Source organism: Haliaeetus albicilla, chromosome 7, assembly GCF_947461875.1.
Source record: "Haliaeetus albicilla chromosome 7, bHalAlb1.1, whole genome shotgun sequence".
NCBI lineage: Eukaryota > Metazoa > Chordata > Aves > Accipitriformes > Accipitridae > Haliaeetus > Haliaeetus albicilla.
Window position 1 is genome coordinate 39,854,968 of NC_091489.1, and position 23,313 is coordinate 39,878,280.

The 23,313-nt window shown below is 60.0% G+C and overlaps 3 protein-coding genes across 3 annotated transcripts in view; 2 read left to right on the forward strand and 1 right to left on the reverse strand.

Annotated features, from left to right (window-relative positions):
• IL10RA (interleukin 10 receptor subunit alpha) lies at positions 1 to 5,281 on the forward strand. The gene is made up of 7 exons (XM_069787929.1): positions 1 to 637; positions 1,611 to 1,731; positions 1,857 to 2,035; positions 2,329 to 2,495; positions 2,833 to 2,983; positions 3,171 to 3,295; positions 3,425 to 5,281. The coding sequence occupies exons 1-7, from the start codon at positions 574 to 576 to the stop codon at positions 4,412 to 4,414; spliced, it is 1,797 nt and encodes a 598-aa protein (XP_069644030.1). The 5' UTR covers positions 1 to 573; the 3' UTR covers positions 4,415 to 5,281.
• SMIM35 (small integral membrane protein 35) lies at positions 5,221 to 15,054 on the reverse strand. Its single transcript, XM_069787934.1, has 7 exons — positions 13,187 to 15,054; positions 11,824 to 11,918; positions 11,133 to 11,324; positions 8,713 to 8,829; positions 8,375 to 8,408; positions 8,017 to 8,146; positions 5,221 to 6,104 (listed from the first exon to the last, which is right to left on the reverse strand). The coding sequence occupies exons 3-6, from the start codon at positions 11,146 to 11,148 to the stop codon at positions 8,041 to 8,043; spliced, it is 273 nt and encodes a 90-aa protein (XP_069644035.1). The 5' UTR covers positions 11,149 to 11,324; positions 11,824 to 11,918; positions 13,187 to 15,054; the 3' UTR covers positions 5,221 to 6,104; positions 8,017 to 8,040.
• Positions 14,068 to 23,313, forward strand: part of TMPRSS4 (transmembrane serine protease 4) — a 12,488-nt gene continuing 3,242 nt past the window's right edge. Inside the window, 16 exon segments of the mRNA XM_069786127.1 lie at positions 14,068 to 14,207; positions 14,209 to 14,232; positions 14,234 to 14,310; positions 14,313 to 14,338; positions 18,186 to 18,216; positions 18,297 to 18,410; positions 18,601 to 18,753; positions 18,861 to 18,990; positions 20,286 to 20,387; positions 20,514 to 20,554; positions 21,143 to 21,302; positions 21,597 to 21,763; positions 22,029 to 22,124; positions 22,230 to 22,369; positions 22,555 to 22,775; positions 22,994 to 23,110. Of these exon segments, the coding sequence (XP_069642228.1) occupies positions 14,068 to 14,207; positions 14,209 to 14,232; positions 14,234 to 14,310; positions 14,313 to 14,338; positions 18,186 to 18,216; positions 18,297 to 18,410; positions 18,601 to 18,753; positions 18,861 to 18,990; positions 20,286 to 20,387; positions 20,514 to 20,554; positions 21,143 to 21,302; positions 21,597 to 21,763; positions 22,029 to 22,124; positions 22,230 to 22,369; positions 22,555 to 22,775; positions 22,994 to 23,110 (1,739 nt within the window).

Sequence of the window (23,313 nt, forward strand, 5' to 3'; positions counted from 1 at the left end):
GCGAACGGCGGACTGAAGCAGCAGGGTACGGGCTGAGCCCAAAGGAAGAGAAAGCAAGAACCCCCTCCCGGGGCTGCCGGGCTCCCCAGGGCTGGCTAGGACCCGACCGGCTTTAGCCGCTGGCAGGACAGGACACTGGCCCAAGAGGACACTGCTGGGCGGGTGCTGTGCTCGGTAAAATCCCGGTGACAGGTCAGCCTAGGTACTTACGCTCAGCCCCTGTGCTCTGCTTTTAATACCTCATTTAATAATGAAGCAGCAGCCGCACGATTTACTCCTATTTTCCCTTTCTCAGCGGTATACCATTTTGTTTAGAAAAGCCCCCAAAGCTCTTCCTTGAAGGCTGCCTGTAGGAAATGCCCACCCTGGGCTGAGAGATTAGCTGTGGGTGAGTGGGTGGACAGTAAAGAAAAGTGGAAGTCGCGACACAGCTACTTTCCTCCCACTGCGCTAACGCCTCCGAGACGTCACTAAGCCAGCCTCTGGGGAAAAACAAGTGTTCAGCAACCCGCCAGAGCAGAGCTTGGCACCCTGCTCGCCCAGCCCAGCGCTCGCAGAGGATGCTGAGCCGGCATGGCCCCCTCCACCACAGCCCTGGCACTGTTTGTGGCACTGCTCCTTGCCTGGAGGACAGACGGTAAGTCTCTTTTGCCCACACCGCCCTGGTCTTTAGCTCCCCGCTCGCTGTGCCCGAGCCCCATGGCTTCTGGCAGGCTGCTCCGCTGCCCTCCGCGCATAGGATCCAGCATGGGGCTGGGGACCAACACGGGGGAAGGCACGCAGGGCAGGCAGTGAGTGGAGCCGCTGCGGTTTGGAGCTGCAGGTCAGACACCTTTGCTGGCTGGTCGGCACTCAGGCTGGCGGTGCCCACAGGCTCCTGCCTGCTTGGAGCAGTACACAGTCAAGGCTTCCTGCTCACCGCTCACTTTTCTTTGCTGGTTGGGAGCCTAAAGGCTGTGTTTGTTATTCCTCAAGCATCAGCCTTGCTGATCTCCACCAGCGCGGACCACGGTGCCTTGTATTGTGGTGAAATGCCCTGGTTGCTAGCGCGGTGCTCTGCTGCCAGCCATCCTCCCAGGGCACTGGCACAGCTTAGTGTTTTCTGGCAGACAGCGACTGCTGAGGAAACCGGTGCAGAAAGGGTGAACAGATGTTATCGAGTGATGCTTTGCTGCCAGGTGACAATACTGAAATTCAGGCAGGAGGTGTGAAAAAGTCTCTTTGTTCCAGACAGCAGACAAGCAAAACAGGAAAGCTGAATCCAAACAGAGCCCCTAGCAAATGGCAGGCGTGGTCACAGGTGCAAATACAGCAGGCTCCTTTCTCGGGCCAGAAAAGCACTGAGATCCTCTTGGCTGGGCTGAGCTGGGCTCTCCCCAGAAGAGAGAGGAAGGGAAAGAGGGGGTTGAGCAAACACTGAAACTTGGAAGTGGGACAGGCCTGGGCCAGTCCTTGTGCTTTTCGGGTGGGTGGTCACTGCTGAATATGGCAATCAAGCTCCAGGCAAGCCATCGAGGGGGCAATCATAAGGAGCTCTGCCCAACTCTTGCGGGCACCAGCGGGACGGGATGATGTGCAGCCTCGCCTAACGCTTGCCTTTGGTCCCGCAGGTGAGAAGCTGGCGAGCCCCACACACGTGCACTTTGCTGCAAAGGTAGCGCATCACCTGCTGCGGTGGGAGCCGGGACACAACCCCCCCAGCAATGTCCGCTATGAAGTGGAGTACAAAGTGTGAGTACAGCAACAGGGGCACAAGGGGGTTTGGCCCCTGCCTGGGATCTGATACTGAGTGCGGTGATACCGGAGTCACTGGTGCCTGCCCGCACTGCTCTCACTCCAGGTGCTTCTCCCTGCAGCTATGGCACGAATGTCTCCTGGACAGCCATCCCAAACTGCATGAAGATCTTGCGGCACTCCTGCGACCTCACATACTACACCCTGGATCCTGCCCTGCGCTACTATGCACGGGTCAGGGCCGTGTCCAGAAACCACACGTCCCCATGGCAAAGGACCAACTCTTTCTCCCCACAAGAAGGTAGGTCAGGTGTCTGCCTCCACCCTGCGGCAGGGGGCAGGAGGCTTCAAGGATGACACAGGTCAGGGTGCCAAACTGCTTGGGAGGAACTTTGGGACACATGAGAGCAGGGACGTCTCTCTCTTCCCACTGTCCCGGAGGGCAGCCAGGCTGTGGGATGGGATGGGACAAACCTAGGACGGGCGGCACTGGCTGCGAGGAACCGTCAACAGCTCCATCCGCTGCTGCAAAGGCTCTTAGAGCTGCAGACAGGAGAAAACCCTAACGTGCTCTCCCAACTGACTCATTTCCAGCCCGCCTGCACCTGTCGGGCCAGAGCCTCTCTGTGACAGGCAACACCATCCACGTGCAGCTGCAACTGCTCTTCAGGGTGGGCAACCTCACCGTGGAATACGACAACATACAGAAGTACTCGAGGCGATACCGGGTGTACATCAGGAGGGCACAGGACAATCGGACGGTGAGATGAGTTGCTGGTCCAGTGCTATCCCCATCTGTCACGCGCAGTGCTGCTCAAGTTGAAAAACATAGTTTTAAAATACAGTCTTCTGTAAAACTTAATATTGAGCTTTCTCACAGCCACAACACAGCAGAGAGATTTCTCTGCACGTTCTATTGCAGTATGTTCCCCAGCTCTTGTTGGGATTTTGGGTCTAGCTACTGTCAGCCGTATTGCTAAGCACCCTGGGGACTTTCCCCAGGGGACAGTGGAGGAGGAGGGAGGAAAACACGGGGGCCCAGCACTCCCGCAGGAGCTGGGGGCTCTCAGGTACCAGCCCATGCTCTCGTCATTGCAGTACGAAGTGGTGGAGACCACCCCAGAGTTCAACGTCAGCAATCTCTTCTGGGACACTGAGTACTGCATCAGCGTGGAGCCCGACGTGGCCAGCCGGCACACCCGCACCACACGCACCGACGAGCAGTGTGTCACCATCGGCGAGAGAGACAGTAAGTGGTGGGGGAGCCAGGGAAGGGGGGACCTTGCGGGACGCAGGTCCTCCTCAGCCTCCTGGCCCTGGGGCTGTGGGAATCTGCACCAGGGCGGCCACTCCACGTCCCTGCTGCAGGGCCTTCGTGCTACATGCACCAGGGACTCTGCCCTTCCTGCCTCACCTGGGCACGTCCTCTCTTGCAGGGGGCGCAGAGCTTGTCCTGAGCACCGTCAGCTCCTCATTCATCACCCTGTTGCTCTTGGGTCTCCTGGGGGCTCTGCTGGTGTGCACCTACATAAAGAAACCCATGAGGCCACCGTCCGTCCTGGTAAGGCAGCCAGGCATGCGGCACCCCTTGCGGCCGGCGTGAGGGTGCAGGCTTGGATAGCTCTTGGGAGAGGCAGGCAACAAACAGGGAAGAAGCACGGCTCACTCCCCTCTTTTCTCTCCCTCCCAGAAATCTTTCATAAAACAGAGCTCGCTCTGGGTGGAGCAGGAGTCCTCATCCTCAGGCAGCCCAGACGCAGATCCTGTCCAGCAGCTGTTCCTGTGCCAGAAGGAGCCCCAGCAGGACAGTGGCCCTGACGGCAGCACCAGCACAGCCCAGCTGCCCGTGGAGAAGGGCTGGAGGCTCCCAGCATGGCCCGAGGACTGGGTATGCCTGCTGGGGCCAGAGGCCAGGGGGAGCGGAGACAGCAGCTGCACCAGCACCGACAGCGGCATCTGCCTGCACACCTCCTCCTCTGAACTGAGCCGCTCCTCAGGCCCTGAGCCCCAGGGCTACAAGCGGCAGCTGCCCACTGGTGACGACAGCGGCGTGGGGTTGGAGAGCACCTGCCCTCGCCTCACATGCTCCTCCAGCAGCGGGAACGCCAGCCCTGCGGAGGCCAGGCAGCCCTGCAGAGGGGAGCTCAGCCTCTCCCCTGCCGCCGGCCAGGACGGCCAGCAAGTCATGGAGTTCCGTGGGTACCTGCAGCAGTCCAAGGGCATGGTGGAGTCGAGGCAGGACCCAGCCAAGGGGCTGCCCTTCTCAGGCTGTGCAGGATCCCTGCAGGGCCCTGGCAGCACTGACGTCGTGCTGGATGTAGAGTGCTCCGAGCTGGCTGTGGCCAAAGGGTACTTGAAGCAGTTCTCTCCCGAGCATCCCTGCAGCCACGCACAGGACCTCACTCCATGGGGCACCCCTCGGGAGCCCACTGCCTGGGACTTTTCCAGCCAGGTGGGGCCCCGAGCCCCGACTCTGCTGAGCTATGGGGCTCCAGGTGCTCCCTCGACCTCCAAAGTCAGCCCCGAGCTCCTGAAAGCTCCCTTTGACCTGAGCATCTTCAACACTGACCTCCTGGGGACGCTGCCCCTCATCTCCAGCCTCAGCACCAACAAGTGGCTCACACTGCAAATCAACCCCCTGAGCCTGCTCAACGGGGACAGCAAGGACAGCCGCCTGTGAGCCATCCCCGTGGTGGGGAGTGGGTGCCCGCCAGCCCCACACGCTGTCCCAACTACCTCTTCTAGCCACTGCCCACGGGGAGCAGCTACTCCAATAAGCTACTGCCAACCCCTGAATGTTAACGCATCAAACTGAGCGGTGCCCTGGCTGATACTCGCCCGAGAAGCACCAGCTTAGCTACTTCTGGGGCAGCTTTGGCCCCGGTACTGCTGTGGCAAGCCTCCAGTGTGCCCTGCACCTTCACTCCAGCCAGTCTCTGGTGTAAAGCTAATGAGACACAGGGATGGGCTGCGCTGGAGGGCCTCGCCCCCACCTCCTCTGACCACCAAGGATACACACCAGGACGTTTCCAAAGGGTGATCCTGCCTTGTCTGCCCTCCCCAGCAGCCCAGTGTGGGCCATGCACCCCCTGGGCTCAAGGCCACTCTTGGGGCCAGAGCCGGAGCCAGCCCTGCGCTTCCCCTCCCCACTTCCCCCTTTCACAGGCGAGCGCCGGGCTCCTCCAGCTGACGTCCATGCTGCTGATCCCATCCAACCTTTCACAACATGGATACCAAGAGCAAAGAGCAGCCTGACGTCAGCCATCCTGCTGCTGGGAGCACGGAGCTCCCACCCTGGCTGGCCTCACTGGGAGGGAGCAAGGGACTAACCTGACTGTACAGAGACCCTTCAGCATTCAGCCCCCATGGCAGAGACCCAGGGTGCTGGATACTTCTGACGGGGTGCAGGATGCATGCAGCAGCTGCCGTATGAGCCCAGCATGAGCCAGGGCAGCCCTGCCCACACTATAGTCCACGTTCTGCCACTATTGCATACAGATGTTATTTATTCTATTTAATTTGTAAATACAGAAAGGATGTGGTGTTATTTATTTGGTCCATTCATCTGTGCACCCTCTTCTAAGGTCAAGCTGCGCTTTCCATTTTCAGCCATGGACTCTGCCCTGCAGCAAAGGGCAACATGCCTTTACGTTACACAGGGAAGAGTGTTTCCACCTCTCAACTGGCAAAACAGGAGAACAAAGCCAACCCACTGAGAGCTTCACACTCATCTGAGGACCAGCGTAGTTGTCCCAGGCGAGTGTTGTGTTGTAGGAGTGTGCACCAGAGGAGCAGCAGGGAAAAAGACCCAGGCAGCTTGTGGTGATTTCACAGGGACGTGCTGTGCGTGCGGCACATCCCGTGGGTGGACCACGCACCAGGGAAGGACAGGAGCTCTTCCAGGGCAGAGCGGAACAAGTGGAAACCGGGGGGTGGGGGAATAGTTTCTGTCAGAACAGGAACAACTTACCGTGGGCTACGTTTGACTACTACCAGGCCACTGGAGAGTTTTTCCAGAAGCCGCTTAGTTTCCAAGAACCTTCACGGCGGGATAGTCCCATTAAAACTGTTGGTGGAAACCCAGCTCGGGGAGTACTTTTTTCCAGGTGAAAACATGAATCACTGCAGTCAGGAGAAGGGTTGTTGATGCATTGCTACATTTCCTTCTGTTACGTCTGACGTTGCACTACTTGTACTTAAGATACGCTCCCTGCATCATGCGGAGGGCCCGGCTGCGGCAGGCACCCCGCTGCACCGGCGGTGCCAATGCCAGCTGTGTGCATCCTCCTGCCTTTCCATTTCCACCATCTCTTCTGCCTCTGGGTATTTTGGGGGTTGGGGCTTTTTGCTTTCTTTTTTTCCAACTTCCTCTGAAAAACAGAATCATCAAAACTAAGCATGACTTTTTTTTTTTTTTTTTTAAATGCTCCTGACGTCAAGCTCTGTGGCCGGATCCCATGCAGTGCTGGGTGCTGCCGGTTCCTGCCCACCACGAAAGGCTCCAGCCGGCAGCATCCAGGGGCAGCACCTGGGCCCGAGAGAGAGACGGCATTACCCTCCCCCTCCACAAGCAGCCAGGGCTCTCCTTTCAGTGAAACCCAGATGAGTTTGCCAGAAAGCCACAGACCATGTGCTTTGGCTTTAATAGCCGAGAGCACGGACGGTCCCTCCGACTCTCTGGAAATCCCGGATGCTCACATTTTCCTCAACTAAGTCACAGCCTAACGCACGGAGGACATTCAGCTCTAACTCCTCTGCGAGTGGCTCTCCTTCTCCTGCTCTTGCAGCAGGGAGCACTGCACCTTGGCCACCCCAGCGAGGGGCTGCACCCGTGCAAACACCTTTCCTCCCCCAGCACCCTGCGAGGAGCAGCACGGCGGGCACGGGGAAGGAGAAGGGAGGGGGCTTGTGGACAGCCAGCAGCTGCCTTGCAAGCCAGGGTGCAGACTGGGGCTCTCCACTCCATCCTCACCGGTTTCCCTAGACGTAACCACACGGTCTCCCGAGCTTCTCTTTGTTTTCCTTCTGAGCAAACAGTTTGCAAAGAAATGGTCCCAAAGCCCCCGTGCCTCACCAGCCCTCACCTGCCAGGCAGGGGCCCCTCTCCGAGGGCCGCAGCAGCTTTGCCAGGGCTGCTCTTGTGCTCCAGGCGCTTCCACGGCCGCTTGCTCTGCCGAGGCTGAAGGCGGCTGGCATGAGAAAGCCCGCAGGGGCTTTCTGAGGTGTTTGCTTGCACCATCAGTGCGGAGGGCAAATTTCCACATTGGTCTAGATATTCAACCGAGGAGGGAAGTCTGAAGCAGTCTCATTTCCCTATGGCATTTTCCCCTGTTGCACAAAACCAGCTGTCCAGTTCTGTGGCTCATTGCTGTCCTTTTTAGCTGGTTTCCTGCACTCCCACTGCCCTGTTCACCAACAGCCTGGGCACGCAGCCAGCTGGTCCTGAGGACTGGGGTCTCTCTGAGCTGTGGGGGTCCGTGGGGAAGGTGTCTTTTCTCTCCAGGATGTGTGCTGAGGAAGCATGGGATAAGGCAGCTCCCTCCTCCATCTCAAGCGAGGGGAGGCTGGGCCAGTGCACCAGCCTGGGGATGTCAGCCGACCTCAGGCACCTACCTGTGCTGCCTGTGGTCGGGGAGGGCCAGCAAGAGAAATGCACCTGCAAGGAGCAGCTGGAGAAGCTCTTCTGAAAACAGAAACTGCACCGTTACATTTCAGTAGAAATCCAGCACATTCAGGGGCTGTTTTTTAAACAAGCAAGAACAGAGGAATTCCCCCATGGCCAGTTTTGGTTGCTCTTTCTGTTGATGCTAGAAGGTGGGTGTGAGGCAGCATGGGGAAGCAGTGCAGGGAGCACACGCGCTCCAGCCCCAGCCCCCAGCCCCCAGCCATGCGTCCAGTCCCAGGGCAAGGGCAGTGGGGCATGAGGAAGGAAATGAAAACCAAAGCCTGCACTGGGGGAGGGAAACAAAACCAGAGTCCAGGGAAAGCCCCTGATGCCCCACAGGCATGGGGAGGACTTTTGCAGGAAAAAACTTGGGACTATCCCAGGGAAAGCTGCAATGACCAGGGGCTACGGGGAAGCATGGAGGCTCTGGGACACAGCACTCCCACCCAGCGCCTCGGCTCCCCGCAGAGGCACCCACTGCTGCAGCTGCCCCAAGCACCAGCTGCTCCCAGGCACCTTGGGGCAGCCGCATAGCGCTGCTGCTGTGGTGGGCTGTGCTGGGGGATGTACACGGCCGGGGACCCGCTCGTCCATCACCGGGCAGGGTGATGTCCTACCTGCATGCCAGCCTGGCTCCCGCCTCATGGCCCTCGGTCCTGGAAAGGCACATAGCTGCTCCCTGTCCTGCTCAGCAAGCCGCTGATGCTGAACGGTGGCACCAGCTCCACCGCCACTGACCCCAGCCCACTGCAGGGAAGGCAGAGATGTCAGTGAGCTGCCTGTCCCCCCGCCAGCCCACAGCGTGGGGACTGTCCCTGGACAGCCAGGACTCCCCAGGGCATCTGTCCCGGAGGGGCAGCACCTGCAAACAGCAGAGCTCAGTGGGTTTAGGGACTGGTGAGTGTTTGCGACACCTCGGCACCATGCAAAGGGAGCAGCCAGCCTGACCCAGGTACCCCACACAGCCTCACTTACCAGGTATGGTAGAGGTTGAAGACAAAGTCAGGCCCTGGAGAAGGGGGAAGGAGAGGTGTCAGAGCCATGTGGTGCCTTTGCTTTGCTGCAAGTCTGTGCAGCAGCATAGGGATGGGCAGGACAGCCAGCGGGACAGCCAGCTGCACCAGGACATCACTGTGCATCCCCCTCCTTGGCCTCTGCATGCCTCCAGCTTGCACCAGAGCCACCCTGCACGCCAGTTTCCCCAGCCCCCAGCAAATGTCAGGCGTGCTCCCATGCCCCGGGCCCTGCAGCCCTTTTCTTTTGAGCCCTCCCTGCCCTGCTGCTGCCTGTCCCCCTGCTCTGCCCGTACTCACGGCGCCAGCACTGGCCCCTCTGGTACCACCGGATGAAGGTGTAGCCAAAAAGCACCAGGATCAGCAAGGTCAGCCCGACACCTAAGACAACCCCAAGCACATTGATGTGTTCTTGCCCTGTAAAGCAGAGGGAGAAGGGGCTCTGCAGTCAAATGGCTCTGGGAAGCTGTGGGTTCTGACCATCCCCTGGGGGCAACAGGACAGCTGTAGGGCTGGGATACATCCCTCCACCCCATGCTGTCACTATGGCATGGAGGGACTGCACTCCATGAGGCTGTTGAGCATTGTGGCACAGAGATTTTTGCTACCCCCAAAGCCCCGTGCTGGAGACTTGTGATCTTGGTCGCACAGCCACTGCCTCTGCTGTCCCCCAGTGAGCCAGTGGGCAGGATGGTGACCTGGGAAGGGAGCCCAGAGGGGAGTGGGGGGTGACCCACTGCCCTCAGCCTAAACAGGAGGGGAATGGCTGTAAACAGGAGCCCACATTCCCCATAAGCAGGATCCCCTGCTATTCCTGCTCCCAGCCCCGCCGGGAGCTCAGCTGGACCCCAGGCAGCTTTTGGCTGTGCCCAGGGCCCATCGCATTGCACTGGGGGTGGGGAGCTGGCCGCCCTGACGATGCCTGTACCCCCACTCATGGTCCTGTGCCCACTCCTCCTTGGCTGCACAGGGAGCTGTTGGCAGTCAGCAGGGTTTAGCCATGCTATGTAGCTGGAATTTTGGCAGCAAAAGTGCAGGCAGAGCAGGGAGGTAGCAGAGCAGGGCTGGGGCTGAGGACACACTTGCTGGCTGCCACCTCGCGCAGCTGGGCTGTCCTGTGGCTCTGGTGCATCTTGCCAGCCGTGCCCTGGCAGCACCCGGCTGAGCGGAGAAGAGCCAGAAGAGCAGCAAGGTGCCACAGCTGCAGCACTGGTGCTGGCTGTCCCAGTGCTCCTGCAGCCATGCAGTGCCATAACCCACTCTGTCCCCACAGCCGTCCCTGCGCAGCTGCGCAGGCCCATTTCTGGACAGGCAGTTCCCTCTAGAGGATGCATTTCTCAGGGCGAGCAGGTCCTGCTACAGGATGACGATGATACACAGGAGCTCCGCACCCTCTCCATCCCTCCCGTCCAACACCGCAGGGTCTGGCGAAGGCCAGCGCCAGCCAACACTCCTGACATTGTCAAGGGGACACCAAGGTGCCCAGGCACAGCCCAGCTGACGAGCAGCCATTTCTCTGCTGACCACACGTTGCATGCTGCACAGAGGAGATCTCATGCAGTGTACAGCACAGGGCTGCGAATTACACCTCTCTGGCTGCTGCCAGCTTCTGCTTTCCCAGACCGCTGTGCAAACGCCATCCTGGACCCTTCTCCGTTGTCACAGCTGGCTCCTGCACACCCGCCTGCACCCCAGCATCCCCTTCAATCCTGCCACGGGGCCTTCCTGACCAGCAAGCTGCCCGCTCAGTCCCAGTGTGGCCCATTAGCAAAACGCAGGCAGGGGTGGTGGGGGGGATAACTCCGGGGGCTGCTGTGCCCAGGAGGGGACAGCAGGGTTTGGCCACTGCCCCAGTGCACGGTCAGCCCCGCAGCACTCCCCTGCCCGCACAGAGGGCTTGGGGCAGGTGCCCGGCACAGAGACTGGGTGCTGTGCCTTGCAGCATCAGGAGTGAGGTGGCAGCGGAAAAGAATGACCTAACAGCAGCTAAATTTAGACAGATGCCGGTGGAGTGAGAACATTTCCCCTGTGGTCACAGTGTTTACATAGTGAGCAAGGTCCCAGGTCATCCTGCAACCCACAGCACTTGCTCTACCTGATGGAATCCAGCAATCAACCCGGGGAGCTGCAGAGCATCTCGCTGCCAGCTTCCAAGTTGTGCTTGGAAGATGAGCAGGACCAGCCTGCCCTTCCCTTCTGCTGCGCCCCCACGGCAGGGCTCAGGAGGCCAGGATACATGGGCAGCCAATGTGCCCTGCTTCTGCTGGGCCAGGGCTGAGCTGGGAGCCCCGGGACCCCAGGCGCCGGCATGGACCAATGCGGGTGAGGTCAGGGAGTCTGCTGAAGGAGTGACTCACGCAGCAGGAGCTGCGGGACAGGAGGAGCATGGTGCAATAGCCTCCCTGAATCAGCCGGCTGCCGAAACTGCCCTCTCACCGTGCCTACCTCTGGTGGGAGGGCGACAGCTTCATGCCTGGCCCCTGCCCTGTGCCGTGCGTGGGAGGCGCTCCCTGCCCTGACACCCTCGGGAGCAGATGTCCTCACATCCCAGTGAGATGCCGCGGAGCAGCACTGCTTGAGGTAGAGCCACACCAGCAGCTGAGCCCCAAGCCCCAGCTCCACAGACAGCAGAGGGGAGGGGAAGGTTAGCAAGCCACTGCCCATGCCATAAACCATCCCCACCTCTGCCCCACAAGGGAAGAAAAAGGCCACCTGCTCACCTGCCTGGGAGTCCATCGCCCAGCGCCGTGCTGCAGGAGCTGCTCACGGCTAGCCCCAGCTGGGAGCTGCTGCAGCAGTGGTGAGTGCTGCGCCTGGCACGTCCTGCCCGTCCCCTCCTCTCCCGGTGACACAGCCGCCTCACCGCCTGTCCTGCAGCAAGGCCGGGCACCGCTCCTTGCCCGCCGGTTCAACTGGTTCCCAGGGGAGAAAGCAGAGGAGCTCCAGCAGACGTAACTGCTCATGCGATGGACGGCACATCGCCTGAGCCCCAGCCCACAATGGCTGCTCCCAGCCCAGCCCAGCCCAGCCTCCCCACCCGCTTGGGGAAGGCATGATGCCCGACCACGAGGGCAGCTCTGCCCTCCCGCTGCTGGCAGGGACAGGCAGCTAGGCAGAGGTTGAACTGGTAGCGCTGGAAGCCCAAGGGGCAGGGATGCCCTGGACACAGGGGTGTCCAGCCCTGGCAAGGTGCCCAAGTGGCTATGTCCTTCTCCTGGCAAAGAGCAGCAGCTGGAGGGGGGCAGGAAGGGTCCCACACAGAGCCCGGGCTTGGGCGTTTGGGGACACCTGCAAAGGTTAGGGCTCTGTGCAGGGCAAGGGCACCCACGGGGAGGGCAGGACCCCAGGGTGACAGGACGTCCCCCACTAGCTGCCCCCAGTCACAGACACCTCCTGGTATGGCACACTCACAGCTGTATTCGATCATCTTCTCAAAGCCCTGAGCCCCAGGGTTTGGTGGCAATCACTGCCTGCTTGCGGAAAGAGGGGGAAACCATCTCCCGTGGCTGCAGGTAGAAGGTAACAAACAGGGATAACAATTAACAGCTTGGAAACTTGGGCAGCCAGGGCAAAATCCCTCCCCCCTTTGCGTGTGCTTTGCCAGGCGCAGCCTCTGACTATGCCATGCCCCAGTGCAAGTAGCGCAGGGCGGCCAGGGCAGGAGCCAAGCCTCTGAGCAGCCCTCCCTGGGAGCGAGGACCAAGACCCAGGGGTGATGCCTTGGACCCGTGGGGATGCTTGCGTGGATGGAGGGGGGATGATGTGCACCACAGACCCCGAGGCCCTGGCAGCGTCCGGCTCAGACAGAAGGCCCGGGACTGCTCCTCACCAGGCAGCGGAGAGGAAAGGGTCAGGGTGCGTGTCCATGTGGCTCGGAGAGGCTGGCAGCTGTGCAGAGCCCTGGGCCAGCCCTGCCTGGCCTCTGCCTGACCCCAGATGGAGCCGGGGTGCCCGGAAGCTTGCGTCATGCCAGGGCTCCATGCGCAAGAGGCCACAGAAAGGTGATGGGCTGGAAATGCAGCCGCACTCCAGGAAGCAAAGCCCCGAAGGCACGTGGAACTGTGACATAACATCTGCAAACCTCAGCTGCTTCCTCAAAACCCTCGCTCAAGCTCAAAGGAGGAAGAGCTGCTCCCCACCTTGCCACCTCTCACCCCACAGATGCTCCCGGGCTGCTCTCCCTTCCACGGCAGCAGGTCCAGGCCGTGGGGTGTGTGGGGCTTGCACTGGGATGCTCTGGGAAGGCTGCCCACACCTCGAGGAGGTCTCTGTGGCACAGCACAGGGCTGCAGCTGCGCCGGTGGTGCTGGATGCATGGGACCGCTCCAGAGCCTCTCCCTAGTAGCACCCATCTCTTGAGCTGCTTCTGCTTTTAAGCCACAGTTTGTTCCCTGACAAGGGACAGGCATGCCCAGACTGGATAGGAGAGCTTGCTCCACCGTGCTGCAGTTCACGCTGCATCAGATGCCCACGCAGCCATTTGCCTGTGCTGCCCCAGCCAGGGCCCACGGTGGCACGTCAGGGACGCAAGCCCTCTGCCCAGCTCCCCGCTGTCGCGTGCAGCCCCTTAAACCAGTTTGCAAGCTGGAAGTTCCCACAGCAGCGCAGGGCACCCTCCTGCACAAAGCGTGCGGCTGCACCCACCGGCTGCCGCTCTCCACCCTCCATCCCACGGTCTCTGGGCATTGCATGGACCATGCGGGCAGGAGCCGAGACCCCTCACACCTCCCGAGGGGACTGGATCCTCACCAGTGAGTGTGGGGAATGCCCTTACCTGCAGAGCCACATGCAGATGCCAGGATCCCTGGTCAGGCCCTCCCCAGTGCAGGCAGGGTCCCTGCTGCAGCAGGGGCGAGCTGGCACAGTGATGGCATGGCTCCCCGGCCGAGGAGCTGCAGATCCGGGATACTCTGCTGTCTCCCCACTGGCAGGGTGCACACACCTGGCAGCAGCAGCTCTCCCTGACCATTGGGAAAGCTTGATTACAAAAGGAGGAGAGGGTAATTAGCTGCTTGGCAAATCCTGCGCACCCACCACTTCCAGCATGAGTCTGCACAAGGCCAAGCTTTCCAGCCAGCTGCCAGTGGGGCCGACCGCAGCCGCAGACTCCCTGACCCCAGCCGGCTCCCTGCACCAGCCTTCGCCCAGCTGCAGCAAGCGGCTCCCACACGCCAAAACCTAAATGTCCATCCTGCCTGGCAGTGCTGCCAGCAGCAGGCTAAAGCAAGCAGCTCTGCGTCCCAGAGTGGTTATTCCTGGTAACCAGAGGTAACCTGCCATGGGCATCCGCTCGCTTTCCTTTTAACTTCGCTCTGGCCCTGCCAGGCGCACCTGCCAGCCGTGACCTGGGACTGTGCAGGGACACACAGACCAAGTGACCCAAGAGGCAGGAGCATATAATGGCCTGGTATCCTCATGCATAAACTCTTCTCCTTTCCTCCTCCACCTACTAAAACCTCTGTTTAAAAACAACTCAGTGCAACGCGGAAGAGACGGACAAAGAGCGGGATGGCTGTGGCTCCTCTTATCATCAGGAGAGGAGCAGGAAAAATCCTGCTCTATCAGTCAGTTGGCTCTTGATAAGCTATTTTGTGACAGCAGCTCTGCAGGTGAGTCACCCTCCAGTGGCAGATGCTCAGGAGATTATTGCAGGTGATGGTGCTGCTGATAAACCGGTGTTATATTACAATACAAATCACAATTCCTGTTTCACAACTCCTGTTGTGGGTTTTAAGGAGTGCTTGGGCGGTCCTGCCCCAGTGTTAGTACAGCGCAGGCAGAGCAGCTCAGGCACAGGGGTGGCGGGAGCATCGCCGGCCCGGGCTCCTGGGGCATCGGGGCACCCACAGCCTCCCTGCGTCCCAGACTGGAGGATCTTTGCTGGGTTTCTGCAGGCGGAAGACCACGTCAGAGCTGGATGAACATGGTGAGTTACCGACAGCTTTGCCCACCGCTTTGCCCGCTCCCTGCATGTCAGCCTCCAGCCCCTCGCCCCAGGAGCGAGCAGTCGGCACCCCGCACACCCCGCGGCTGGCTGCACTCGCAGCCCAGGTCTGCCAGGAGTGGTTTACCGGTGACGAGGCAGCCCAGGCTCAAAAGAGCTGCTGCTCCCTGACCCTAGTCCCCCACGGCATCCAGGCAGGGAATGATTTTACCCATCTCTCTCAGTACCCTGCCGTGGCTGTTGGATACGGCGCTTGGCTATCCCCACAAGGTCTCACTCCCACATTTCTCTGTGGCTTGCCTTGGCCGTCTCCCAGACTGGGAAGCAGACAGGCAGGCAGGGCATCTCACAAGTCTGCTCACCAAGGACACGTGCCCTTCTGGAGCATCTTGTCCCGTCCCTGTCCCCCGGAGAAGGCGCTGGTTCTTAGGCAATACCTGGGCAAGAGCCCGGCACCCCTGCCTCTCTACACAGCTCACACCATGGGACTGCCCAGTCCCTCTGCTCAGCACAAGGGGCGTGCTCAGCTCAGCTTCCTTCATTCAGTGCCTTTTGCAAGCAAAGCCATGGCCACCAAACCCCAGCCTGGCATGCAGTCCCTCCCTAGGAGGAAAAGGCTTCTGTAAAAGAGGGCAGCCATGTATTGCCCAGTTCGCTATAAAACCATCCACCAGCGATACACTGGGACAACCCTCTGGGGTGGGGAACTCACCCACCTGCTACACACACCCATGGGTTAAACCCCCTGCACCCAAGGAGTTAGCCCCAGATCTGAGCACCCTTTGAAGGTGGGGTCTGCACAGGAACATCCTACCTTACCTCATTCAGGAGCAGCCAGCACAGCTACTTGGTGCACAACAGAGCCTTTCAGCCACACACTGCGGAGGGCAAATGGCAAGAGTCCACCTGCACCCCAGCCGCCTGAGCCTGCTCAGATGGTGCGGGTGCAGAAGTTCATCAGGAGTCCACAGTTCGTGGGCTGACATTTGCACAGCTGGAGTGCAGACTGGCCAGAGCGGCATTAGTGTGCTTCCAGAGAATACGGCAAGGGAGTTCAATTAGTTACGGTAGCCTTGAGTTATCTAGGAAATCATGTGCTTCCACTCCACAAAGGAGCTGGCACAGCTCTTGCCTTGCTTTGAGCTTAACCAGTGCGGCTCTTGCTCGTAGTGTGGTTTTGAAAGCAAGTGGGCAGTCATGGAGAGGCAGCCCCTGGGGCAGCTCCAAGCTGTGAATCTGTTTGAAACAGAGGAAGTTTGTGGACTGAAGAATATGAAAAAAAAAACCAAACCCCAACAATGGGCAATACCTTCTCTGTGTGGGAAAGTGGCCAGCACCACAGCATCACCCCTTCCACCTGCGTCTGCACGAGACCTGCCCAGGGTTGTCAGAAAGGAGCCCGACACCAGACGACATGATGGGCACAAGTACGGGCAGCTTGCCGGCAGGCAGAGGCAGCTGCAGTGCCCCCCAGCCGCAGAGCCCCGGCCATGCCACAGAGCCTGGAGGAGCCGACGGGGCCCTGGGACTATTCCTGCAGGGAACCGTTAGGATCCCATTATCTGGGTCATGCCCGGCCCAGGCCCACGGTTACACAAGAGGTCAGCATGAGGAAGGACTGGCCCCACGTGCCCTCAACTGGCGGCGTTTGGGAGTAAGCTGAGCCAGCATTACAAAATTCCCAGGGCTCCTGCAGGCACTGGACACTGCAGATAAGCAGCTCTGAAAGGGCGGCCAAGATGGGAAGTCCAGGAGACATGCTCCTCTTCCCACCCTGCCCTCCTGCTCCCAGCAGGTCCCCGACTCCCTGCCACCAGAAGCCAGGCCCCAGGCCCCCAGGAGCTCAGCTGGGATCCCCTGGTAGCACTGCAGTGCCCTGGTGGGAGCCAAAAAGACCTGAGGGGCTATGCAGAGCCCATCCAGCAGCCAGGCACTCGCCGTGACTTGCCCATGCTCAGCATCGGTGCCAGACGAGCTCAGCTGTTCAGAGAAAGGTCCCTGGCATTCCCTCAAAAGAGCCGGACAGCTGCATGCTGGGGCACAGCGGCATGCCCACAGCACTGGGCAGGATCTGGTCCTCCCCTGCACAGGTCACTTCTTGTTCCCCGGCAAGCGAGCAGCCAAAACTGGCAGCCCAAGCCATGCGGCAGGGCCGTGATGGGGAGGCAATGTTTCCTGGCTGGGCGAGGGGCAGTGACAGCTGAGCTAGCAGCACATTAAATCCAAGCTATCTTTGTGTATTAACCCACGAATAATGGCTTGGCACTCGTCTGTAAAATCCTGCTGGTAGAGTCTTTGTGCATGGCTAAACATGCCCAAACACAGTGACCTGGAGAGGGAGAGCTCCGCCACTCCCTCCTACCAGCCTCGGGCTGGAGCACAGCCCCTTTACAGCCTTACCACAACCCCGGTCTCGCTGCACCGCTGTTCTTCAAAGCCCCAAACTCCGAGCTCTGAGGTTGCCCAGGGGCCTCTGCTCTTGTTTGAGACAACGAATGCAATCATCTCCAGCTCTCTGCTGCCCAGGAAAAGCGTGCTGCTCCTGATGCTCAGCAGCCAAATGAGCAAAGGCTTCTAAATCCCAAACTCTCCTGGATCTATGGGTTTATTGCAGTGTTTTTAATCTTCCTTACCTCTGTTCATGCTGGGTACTGGCCCTGCAAAAAAGCTTGTCTTACCTGTCGTGGTAGGGTCCAGAAGCAACAGCAAAGGAAAAGCGCTCGCCTGGGGATGGAAAGGCATTCAAGGGAAAAGCAAGCATGCTGCTTTCCACAGCCTCAGCAGGGCAGGAGCACGCTTTCAAACCGCAAGCTGCCAGGAAGCAGCTCTCAATAGCGTGGCACAAGCAGGGCCGCAGAACAGGGCAAGAGAAACATACGGTCTCCACCTGAACCCCCTGCAAAGGGGCTCTGATCTTTGCCCAGCACCAACCTGCCCACCGAGGACAGGAGTGGCTCCTTCAGCAACGGCTGCCTGGTGCCGCTGACGGGACCCTTCCTACTGCAGTTGGGCACCTCTTGTATGAGAAGCTATTACAGGAAAATAATTTTGAGGAGATCAAGTGGGATCAATGCCTTATTCATCACTCGCTCCATTGCTGACTGCAGCCGGGGCTGTGTTTACGTGTGTCCTAGCAGCAGCACAGCCCTCCCTCCCCGCCCCAAGAGCACCCGTTCCCATGGGCCAGGCTGGTTTCTCCAGCGGCTCTGACAGTTTGTCAGGGAGGACTCAGGCTGTGCTGCTCGGTTTCTGACCCCACACTGGGCCAACCAAAGAATAACCCCCATCGTGACATGTCCGGGTGGCACAGCCCTGCAGGCACATGTATTTTGACTCAGGGTTTCTTGGCACATCAGAAAGTGCCTCTTTCATAACACCTATGACTTCTTAAGCCTCTAGTGCATTAAAGGCAGTATCTCTGTAACATTAATAGCCAGTTACTGGAATTGCACAAGTGGCATCCATGGGAACACCACAGCCAGAGATCCCTGGTGACAGCAGAGCCAAATGCTGTTGCACTAGGACGTGCCACCCCCGTCCCCAGCAGCTCTAAAACAACCTCAGCTGTGGGTTGGGGCAGTTTCCCTGCCCATCGTCCTGGTGGGCCTCGAGCAAGCCCAAGAGACAGCAGCCTCTGTGCCTGCCCAGGCTTAGCTGATCCTCTGCTTTCTCTGGGCTGCCCTCCCCAGGGCGGCTGATCACATTAAGGATCCCACGTTAGGCGTGGGGATCGCCAGCTAGCCAAGCTGCTATGGACCCTTTCCGCCTGCCGACTTGCTTTCTGGCCGAAGGTTCGGCTCAGTAACTGGTTTTCCTCTCTGGTTTGCAGGATTTAGCCTCCGAGCGACTGAATGGCAGAGGTAATGCCCACAGGAGCTGGGGGTGTGGGTGCTGCCAGGCTGGGCCTGGCGATGCGGGGCCATGCTCCTCTGTGTCACAGGTCCCAGCACAAGACGCAAAGCCTCCACGGCTCTGGAGTCCTTCAAGCGGATTGGCATCCCCATCCTGGCAGCAGTGTTCAGCCTCGCCTGCCTGGTTATGGTCGGGTTCTTGAGTATGGCTCCCGCCCTTCTCTCCCCCTTCCTCCTGCCACTGCTGGGCACAGCCGCAGCTTGGCAAACACAGCTCTGGACGCAGGGCTCAGCCGGGACTGGCTCTGCCACCTTCTTGCTGAGCCCCCAAAGGCAAGCCCTGAGCCTGCCCAGCAGCACGAGCTCAGCACTAAGCTCCCCCTTTCCCTCTAGTCAAGGTTTACCTGGACTACCACTACTTCTTCTGCAAACAGCCCCTGAAGCTGGTGCTGCTGCGGCAGGTGTGTGATGGGCAAATGGACTGTCTGCAGGGCGAGGACGAGGCCAGCTGTCCCCAGTGGGTCCCTGAGGGGCCACCAGCTGGGGGTGAGTCCAGGACACCCTGCCAGCGCTCTGGAGGGGCCGGGCTGCTGCAGCAAGCCTCCACCTGCTGAAGTCACCTGCAACAAAGCTGACTCTGTGTCTTTCTCCAGCCCGTGTTTCCAAAGACAGATCCATCCTGCAGGTGCTTAACAGAAACACTGGAGCCTGGTCCTGCATCTGCCACGACCACTTCAACCTGGTGCTGGCAAAAGCAGCCTGTGAGCAAATGGGCTATAGGAGGTACAAGGCTGCTTTCTCCACACCTCTCTTGCCCATTTTATCTATCCCTCTCCCACAAAACCTCTTTTTGAGTGGGGCTCTTTACTTACAAAGCACTCAAAGCTCTCCACTAATGGTTTTGGTCCATCCCCGCCATGCAGAGCCCTCTGTGCATCCCTAGGAGTCAGCTAGTCTCTGTGCTAGAAGCCCTGGCAGCTTCTCACATAAGCACAGTACCGTGCCCAGCATCCTCTGCTCCGTCCCCAGCCCACGGGCACCCTGCCTGGCTCCTACCCCTCACCTCACCCCCACCTACTCACAGGCACCCATGCAGCAGGGCTGCCCTGCAGCTCACAACAGCATGCACTCTCCTCACCAGAGCACTGCACTCCCCCTTCAAAGGCCCAGGAGAGCAGCAGTTGGGTGGGTGGTGTGGGTGCTGGGTGGGGGGTGTGGGTGCTGCACAGCTATGGCCAGGGCTGGGTCCTTGCAGCTGGGATGAAGCTCCATGTCACCCACCTGTGTCCACCTCGTGCACTGCCCTGAGCTAGCAGCAAGTTTGTAGTGCTGCATTCAGCTACAGCTGGTTAAAGCTGAGATTTGGGGAAATAGCGTGCTAGCCCTGTGTGTTTGGTGTCAGCCCTGGGTTAAGGGAGAGCTTGAGTTAAGTTAGGGGTATACTAGGGAGAAGATGGGTTCTGGTGTTTGAGCCCCTCTAGGACCCTAGAGTGAGCCCAAGATGGTATTTCCAGTTCCAAAAAATCAGGGACAGATGCTTTGAGTCCCAGGCCACGAATATCACAAGAGGCAACCGCAGGGACACCCCTGAGGTCCCCCGGGAGCTACGTGCCCCATGCCTCCCCGAACAACAGGGAGTAGCTTCCCTTCCTTCAATATGCTCCTGTCCCTCGTCCTGGGCTCAGCGGCCAGTCCCCCCTTCCTGCACCCAACCCTCAGGGCTGTGGCGCTTCTGGCATCCCTGTGTCCCTGCCCCACGGAACCCCCTTTTTCCTATGGGGTCTTTCTCTTGCTCACTGGTGCAGGGTTGACGTTCCCTTCCTAAACTCCTGCTTCCTCCCCATCTCAGCAGCTCTTTGTCGGGGCTGCAGGCAAACATTTAAGACCTACTCATAAAGCTTCAGTCCCTCAAGTTTTGGAACTGGGTTATACCATCCTTGGCTCAGTCTGAGCCAGAACCGCCGAGTTTCCTGGCTTCTGGAGATGCTCGGGCACCAATGCCTGTCCTCTCCCAGCACCCGTGCCCCACTGGTAGCATGCCTGAGACTTGCTGACCTGTGTCACCCCATGTCTTTCAGCACCCCCACTTTCTGGCCAGTGGAGGCAGACGCAGGGCAGCCCCTGCCTCCCCGTGAACTCATGCTGAGCAACGGCAGCCTCCAGATGCCTGACCCAGGCAGGTGAGCAGTGGGGCCCGTGCAGAGGCGGCTGCCGTGCCCCTCGCCCTGAGTGGGCGCCTGCTGTGCCTGGCTCCAGAGCCAGAGCCTCTCCTCTGCCAAATCCAGCCCTTTTCCTCCCTCTTCCAGGAAATGCTTCTCTGGATTGGTTGTTTCGCTCTTTTGTTCCAGTAAGTATCGAGGTGCTGTTTGCACCTTGCAGGCCTCATGCCGCTCCAGGTCCTCATTCCTGGCACGGCCCCATGTGCTGCTGCGCTGCGGCTGCAAGAGCTCAGCTCCGGCCCAAGCCCTGGCCCTCCCTGGTTCCCGCACTGTTTGCATGAGAAAAGTTGGACTTAATTAGTACTAGCCTTATTCCTAAGCCAGTATAAACCTCCCAGAAATGAAACACCTACAAGAGGCTTAACCAGCTGCCTGGATGGGTTTACTTTTACTGATGAATTACCCTGATTAAACTAATCTGCTTGGTGGGCTGGAGAAGGCAAGGAATGGACAAACCAATTTCAGCAAGCCTGGATGATGCGCGAACAGAGAACAAAAGGGGGGTGTGCCAAGTGTCCCAGAAGGGGGTGACCCAGGCAGTGTCACGGGGTGAGGGGGAGGCACCTGGGCCACACTCCCTTCCCTGGGAGGCGCAGGACCCTCCGTCCCCGCTCACCCCCAAGGATGGAGGAGGGCAGAGCGGGTGCTCTTTCTCTCCCACCGCCACAGCTAACGTGTTGCTTTGTCGCTGCTCCGCCATCGCCGCTGGGCAAAAGACTGCGGGGAGAGCATCAGGACTCCGCGTGTGCTGGGCGGGAGTCCGGCCGCCATCGAGGCTTGGCCGTGGCAGGTCAGCTTGCAGTACAGGAAGGAGCACATCTGCGGGGGCAGCATCATCGACCCCAGCTGGATCCTAACGGCAGCGCACTGCTTCAAGTGAGTTGGCGACCTCCCCGCTGCGGCACACTGGTCAGCCGGCACCGACGTGTCAGGGCTGGGCCGACTCCTCGAGGCCAGGCTGGGTCCCTCGGGGTTTAAGCTACGTGTTGCTTAAGTGTCCCGTAATTAACACATCTGTGCAGGGCTTTGCGCAGGGCTTTGTGCCCCTTGGGCCAACACAGCTGACTGATGCTGAGCGGGGCAGCGTGCAGGCAGGGCTTTGCTGCCTGTCCCCACAGCAGGCTCATGGAGAGGAAAGAAGGGAGCAGTAAGAGGCATGTCTGTGCACAGGAACAACCCCGTCATTCAGAGTTGGCACGTGAAGGCTGGCTCCGACCTCCTCTCGGGCACCGTCACCCTCCCTGTGGAGAAGGTCTTCCTGGCTGAGGTGACACCTGCGTCTCCCAAGGACAATGACATTGCCCTGGTGAAGCTGCAGTCTCCCCTGCATGTCTCAGGTGAGACGTGGCACACACCTCACAGCAAGAGTCCCAAGTGTCTTCTGACGGCAACGAGAAGCGGGCTAGGAGGGCGATGCCCCCTGTGTGGCAGTGCTCAGTGGGCACCGAGCAGCAGCGTGGAGTGGGCTGCGTGCAAGCGGTGCCTTACGAAGAGTGCAGCGGGGAGCTGGGTGCCCGGCCGGCTCGTGGGCCCAGCCAGTCCGGGCACGGGCACCTTCCCTGCAAACCTCCCCAGACATCTCCTGCACCTCACCTCTCCCAGACAGCAGCAAGCCCATCTGCCTGCCCTATTTCGATGAGGAGCTGGTGCCGGGCACGTCCCTGTGGGTGATAGGCTGGGGCTACACGCAGGAGCACGGTGAGCGGGACAGCGTGGAGGCGAGCAGGAGGAGCCGGGCTGGTGCAGTCCCTGCTCGCCCGGGGCTGCTGGGGGCGCCCCTCTGAGCGGCCACGTTTGGCGCAGGCAAACTGTCGGAGACCCTGCAGCAGGCGGAGGTGGAACTCATAGATGCAGAGAGCTGCAACCTGGTCGCCTACCACGGGGAGGTCACCGAGAAGATGCTATGTGCCGGCTTGCCCCAAGGCGGGGTGGACACCTGCCAGGTGGGGGGTGCCGGGTCCAGAAAGAGGCGGTGGGTTGGTCTGCAGCTATCGATGAAACAGCCCTTTTCAGGGAAGAGCTGTGCTCCCGGGAAACGGCTGCGAGCCGCAGCTGTGACCACCGGTGCCCGCCATGCTGGGGACTGGGGGGGTCCTCAGCACCCACTCAGCCGGTTTGTTCTTCATAGGGGGACAGCGGCGGGCCCCTGCTGTACTCAGGCAGGCACTGGCAGGTGGTGGGCATCGTCAGCTGGGGCCAGGGCTGCGGGACCCCCAGCACGCCCGGCGTCTACACCAGCGTCCGTGCCTACCTCAACTGGATCTACACCGTCTGGAGGGTCAGTGCCGTACTGCCGACACCGCTGCAGCAACACCCATGGCTGCTCTGTCGCGCAGGTTTTGGGGGGCGGTGGGGAAGGGCCAGGGCCCCCTTGGCAGTTCTGCACAGTGGGGAACCGCACTGTCGCTGCAGGACAGGCTGTGGGGACGGGGCTGTGGGCAACCAGCCCCCTTCAGCTCTGTGCGGGAGCCCAGCCAGCTCCTTAAGGATGCGACTCCGTTTGTCTCCTGGTTGCCGCTGCCCTTCAAAGCTTGCAGTTTCTTCTCTCCCTCCCTCTCTCCTTCCAGTCAGAGCTCTGAGACCAGCCGGGACAGGTCCCTCCTCTCTCCCCAAGCCTCCCTCCCCATGCACTTGGCTGTCTTGGCTCCAGCGGTAGCTGGGAAATGGATCTCCAGCCACGGAAGGTGAGCGGTGCCTCCTGAACCCTCGCTGGCAGGCTGTGATTTAGCACACCAGAGGCCAGCTAAGGAGGCAAAGGGCAGCTCGGAACAACGGCCACCGATACCACAAAGGAATCTGACCGGCTCAAGCTCCCTTCCGGAGAAAGATTAATTTATTGCTCTGTGCTGACCCTGCTGTGGCAGGAAGGCTCCTGTGGGGCTAAGTT

Coding starts and splice junctions, on each gene's coding strand:
- IL10RA (XM_069787929.1), top strand. CDS start 574: ATGGCCCCCTCCACCACAGCCCTGGCACTGTTTGTGGCACTGCTCCTT. Junction 2,984..3,170: donor CACCATCGGCGAGAGAGACA/GTAAGTGGTGGG, acceptor CCTCTCTTGCAG/GGGGCGCAGAGCTTGTCCTG. Junction 3,296..3,424: donor TGAGGCCACCGTCCGTCCTG/GTAAGGCAGCCA, acceptor TCTCCCTCCCAG/AAATCTTTCATAAAACAGAG.
- SMIM35 (XM_069787934.1), bottom strand. Junction 8,409..8,712: donor GAGGGGCCAGTGCTGGCGCC/GTGAGTACGGGC, acceptor CCCCTTCTCCAG/GGCCTGACTTTGTCTTCAAC. Junction 8,147..8,374: donor TTCAACCTCTACCATACCTG/GTAAGTGAGGCT, acceptor CCTTCCCTGCAG/TGGGCTGGGGTCAGTGGCGG.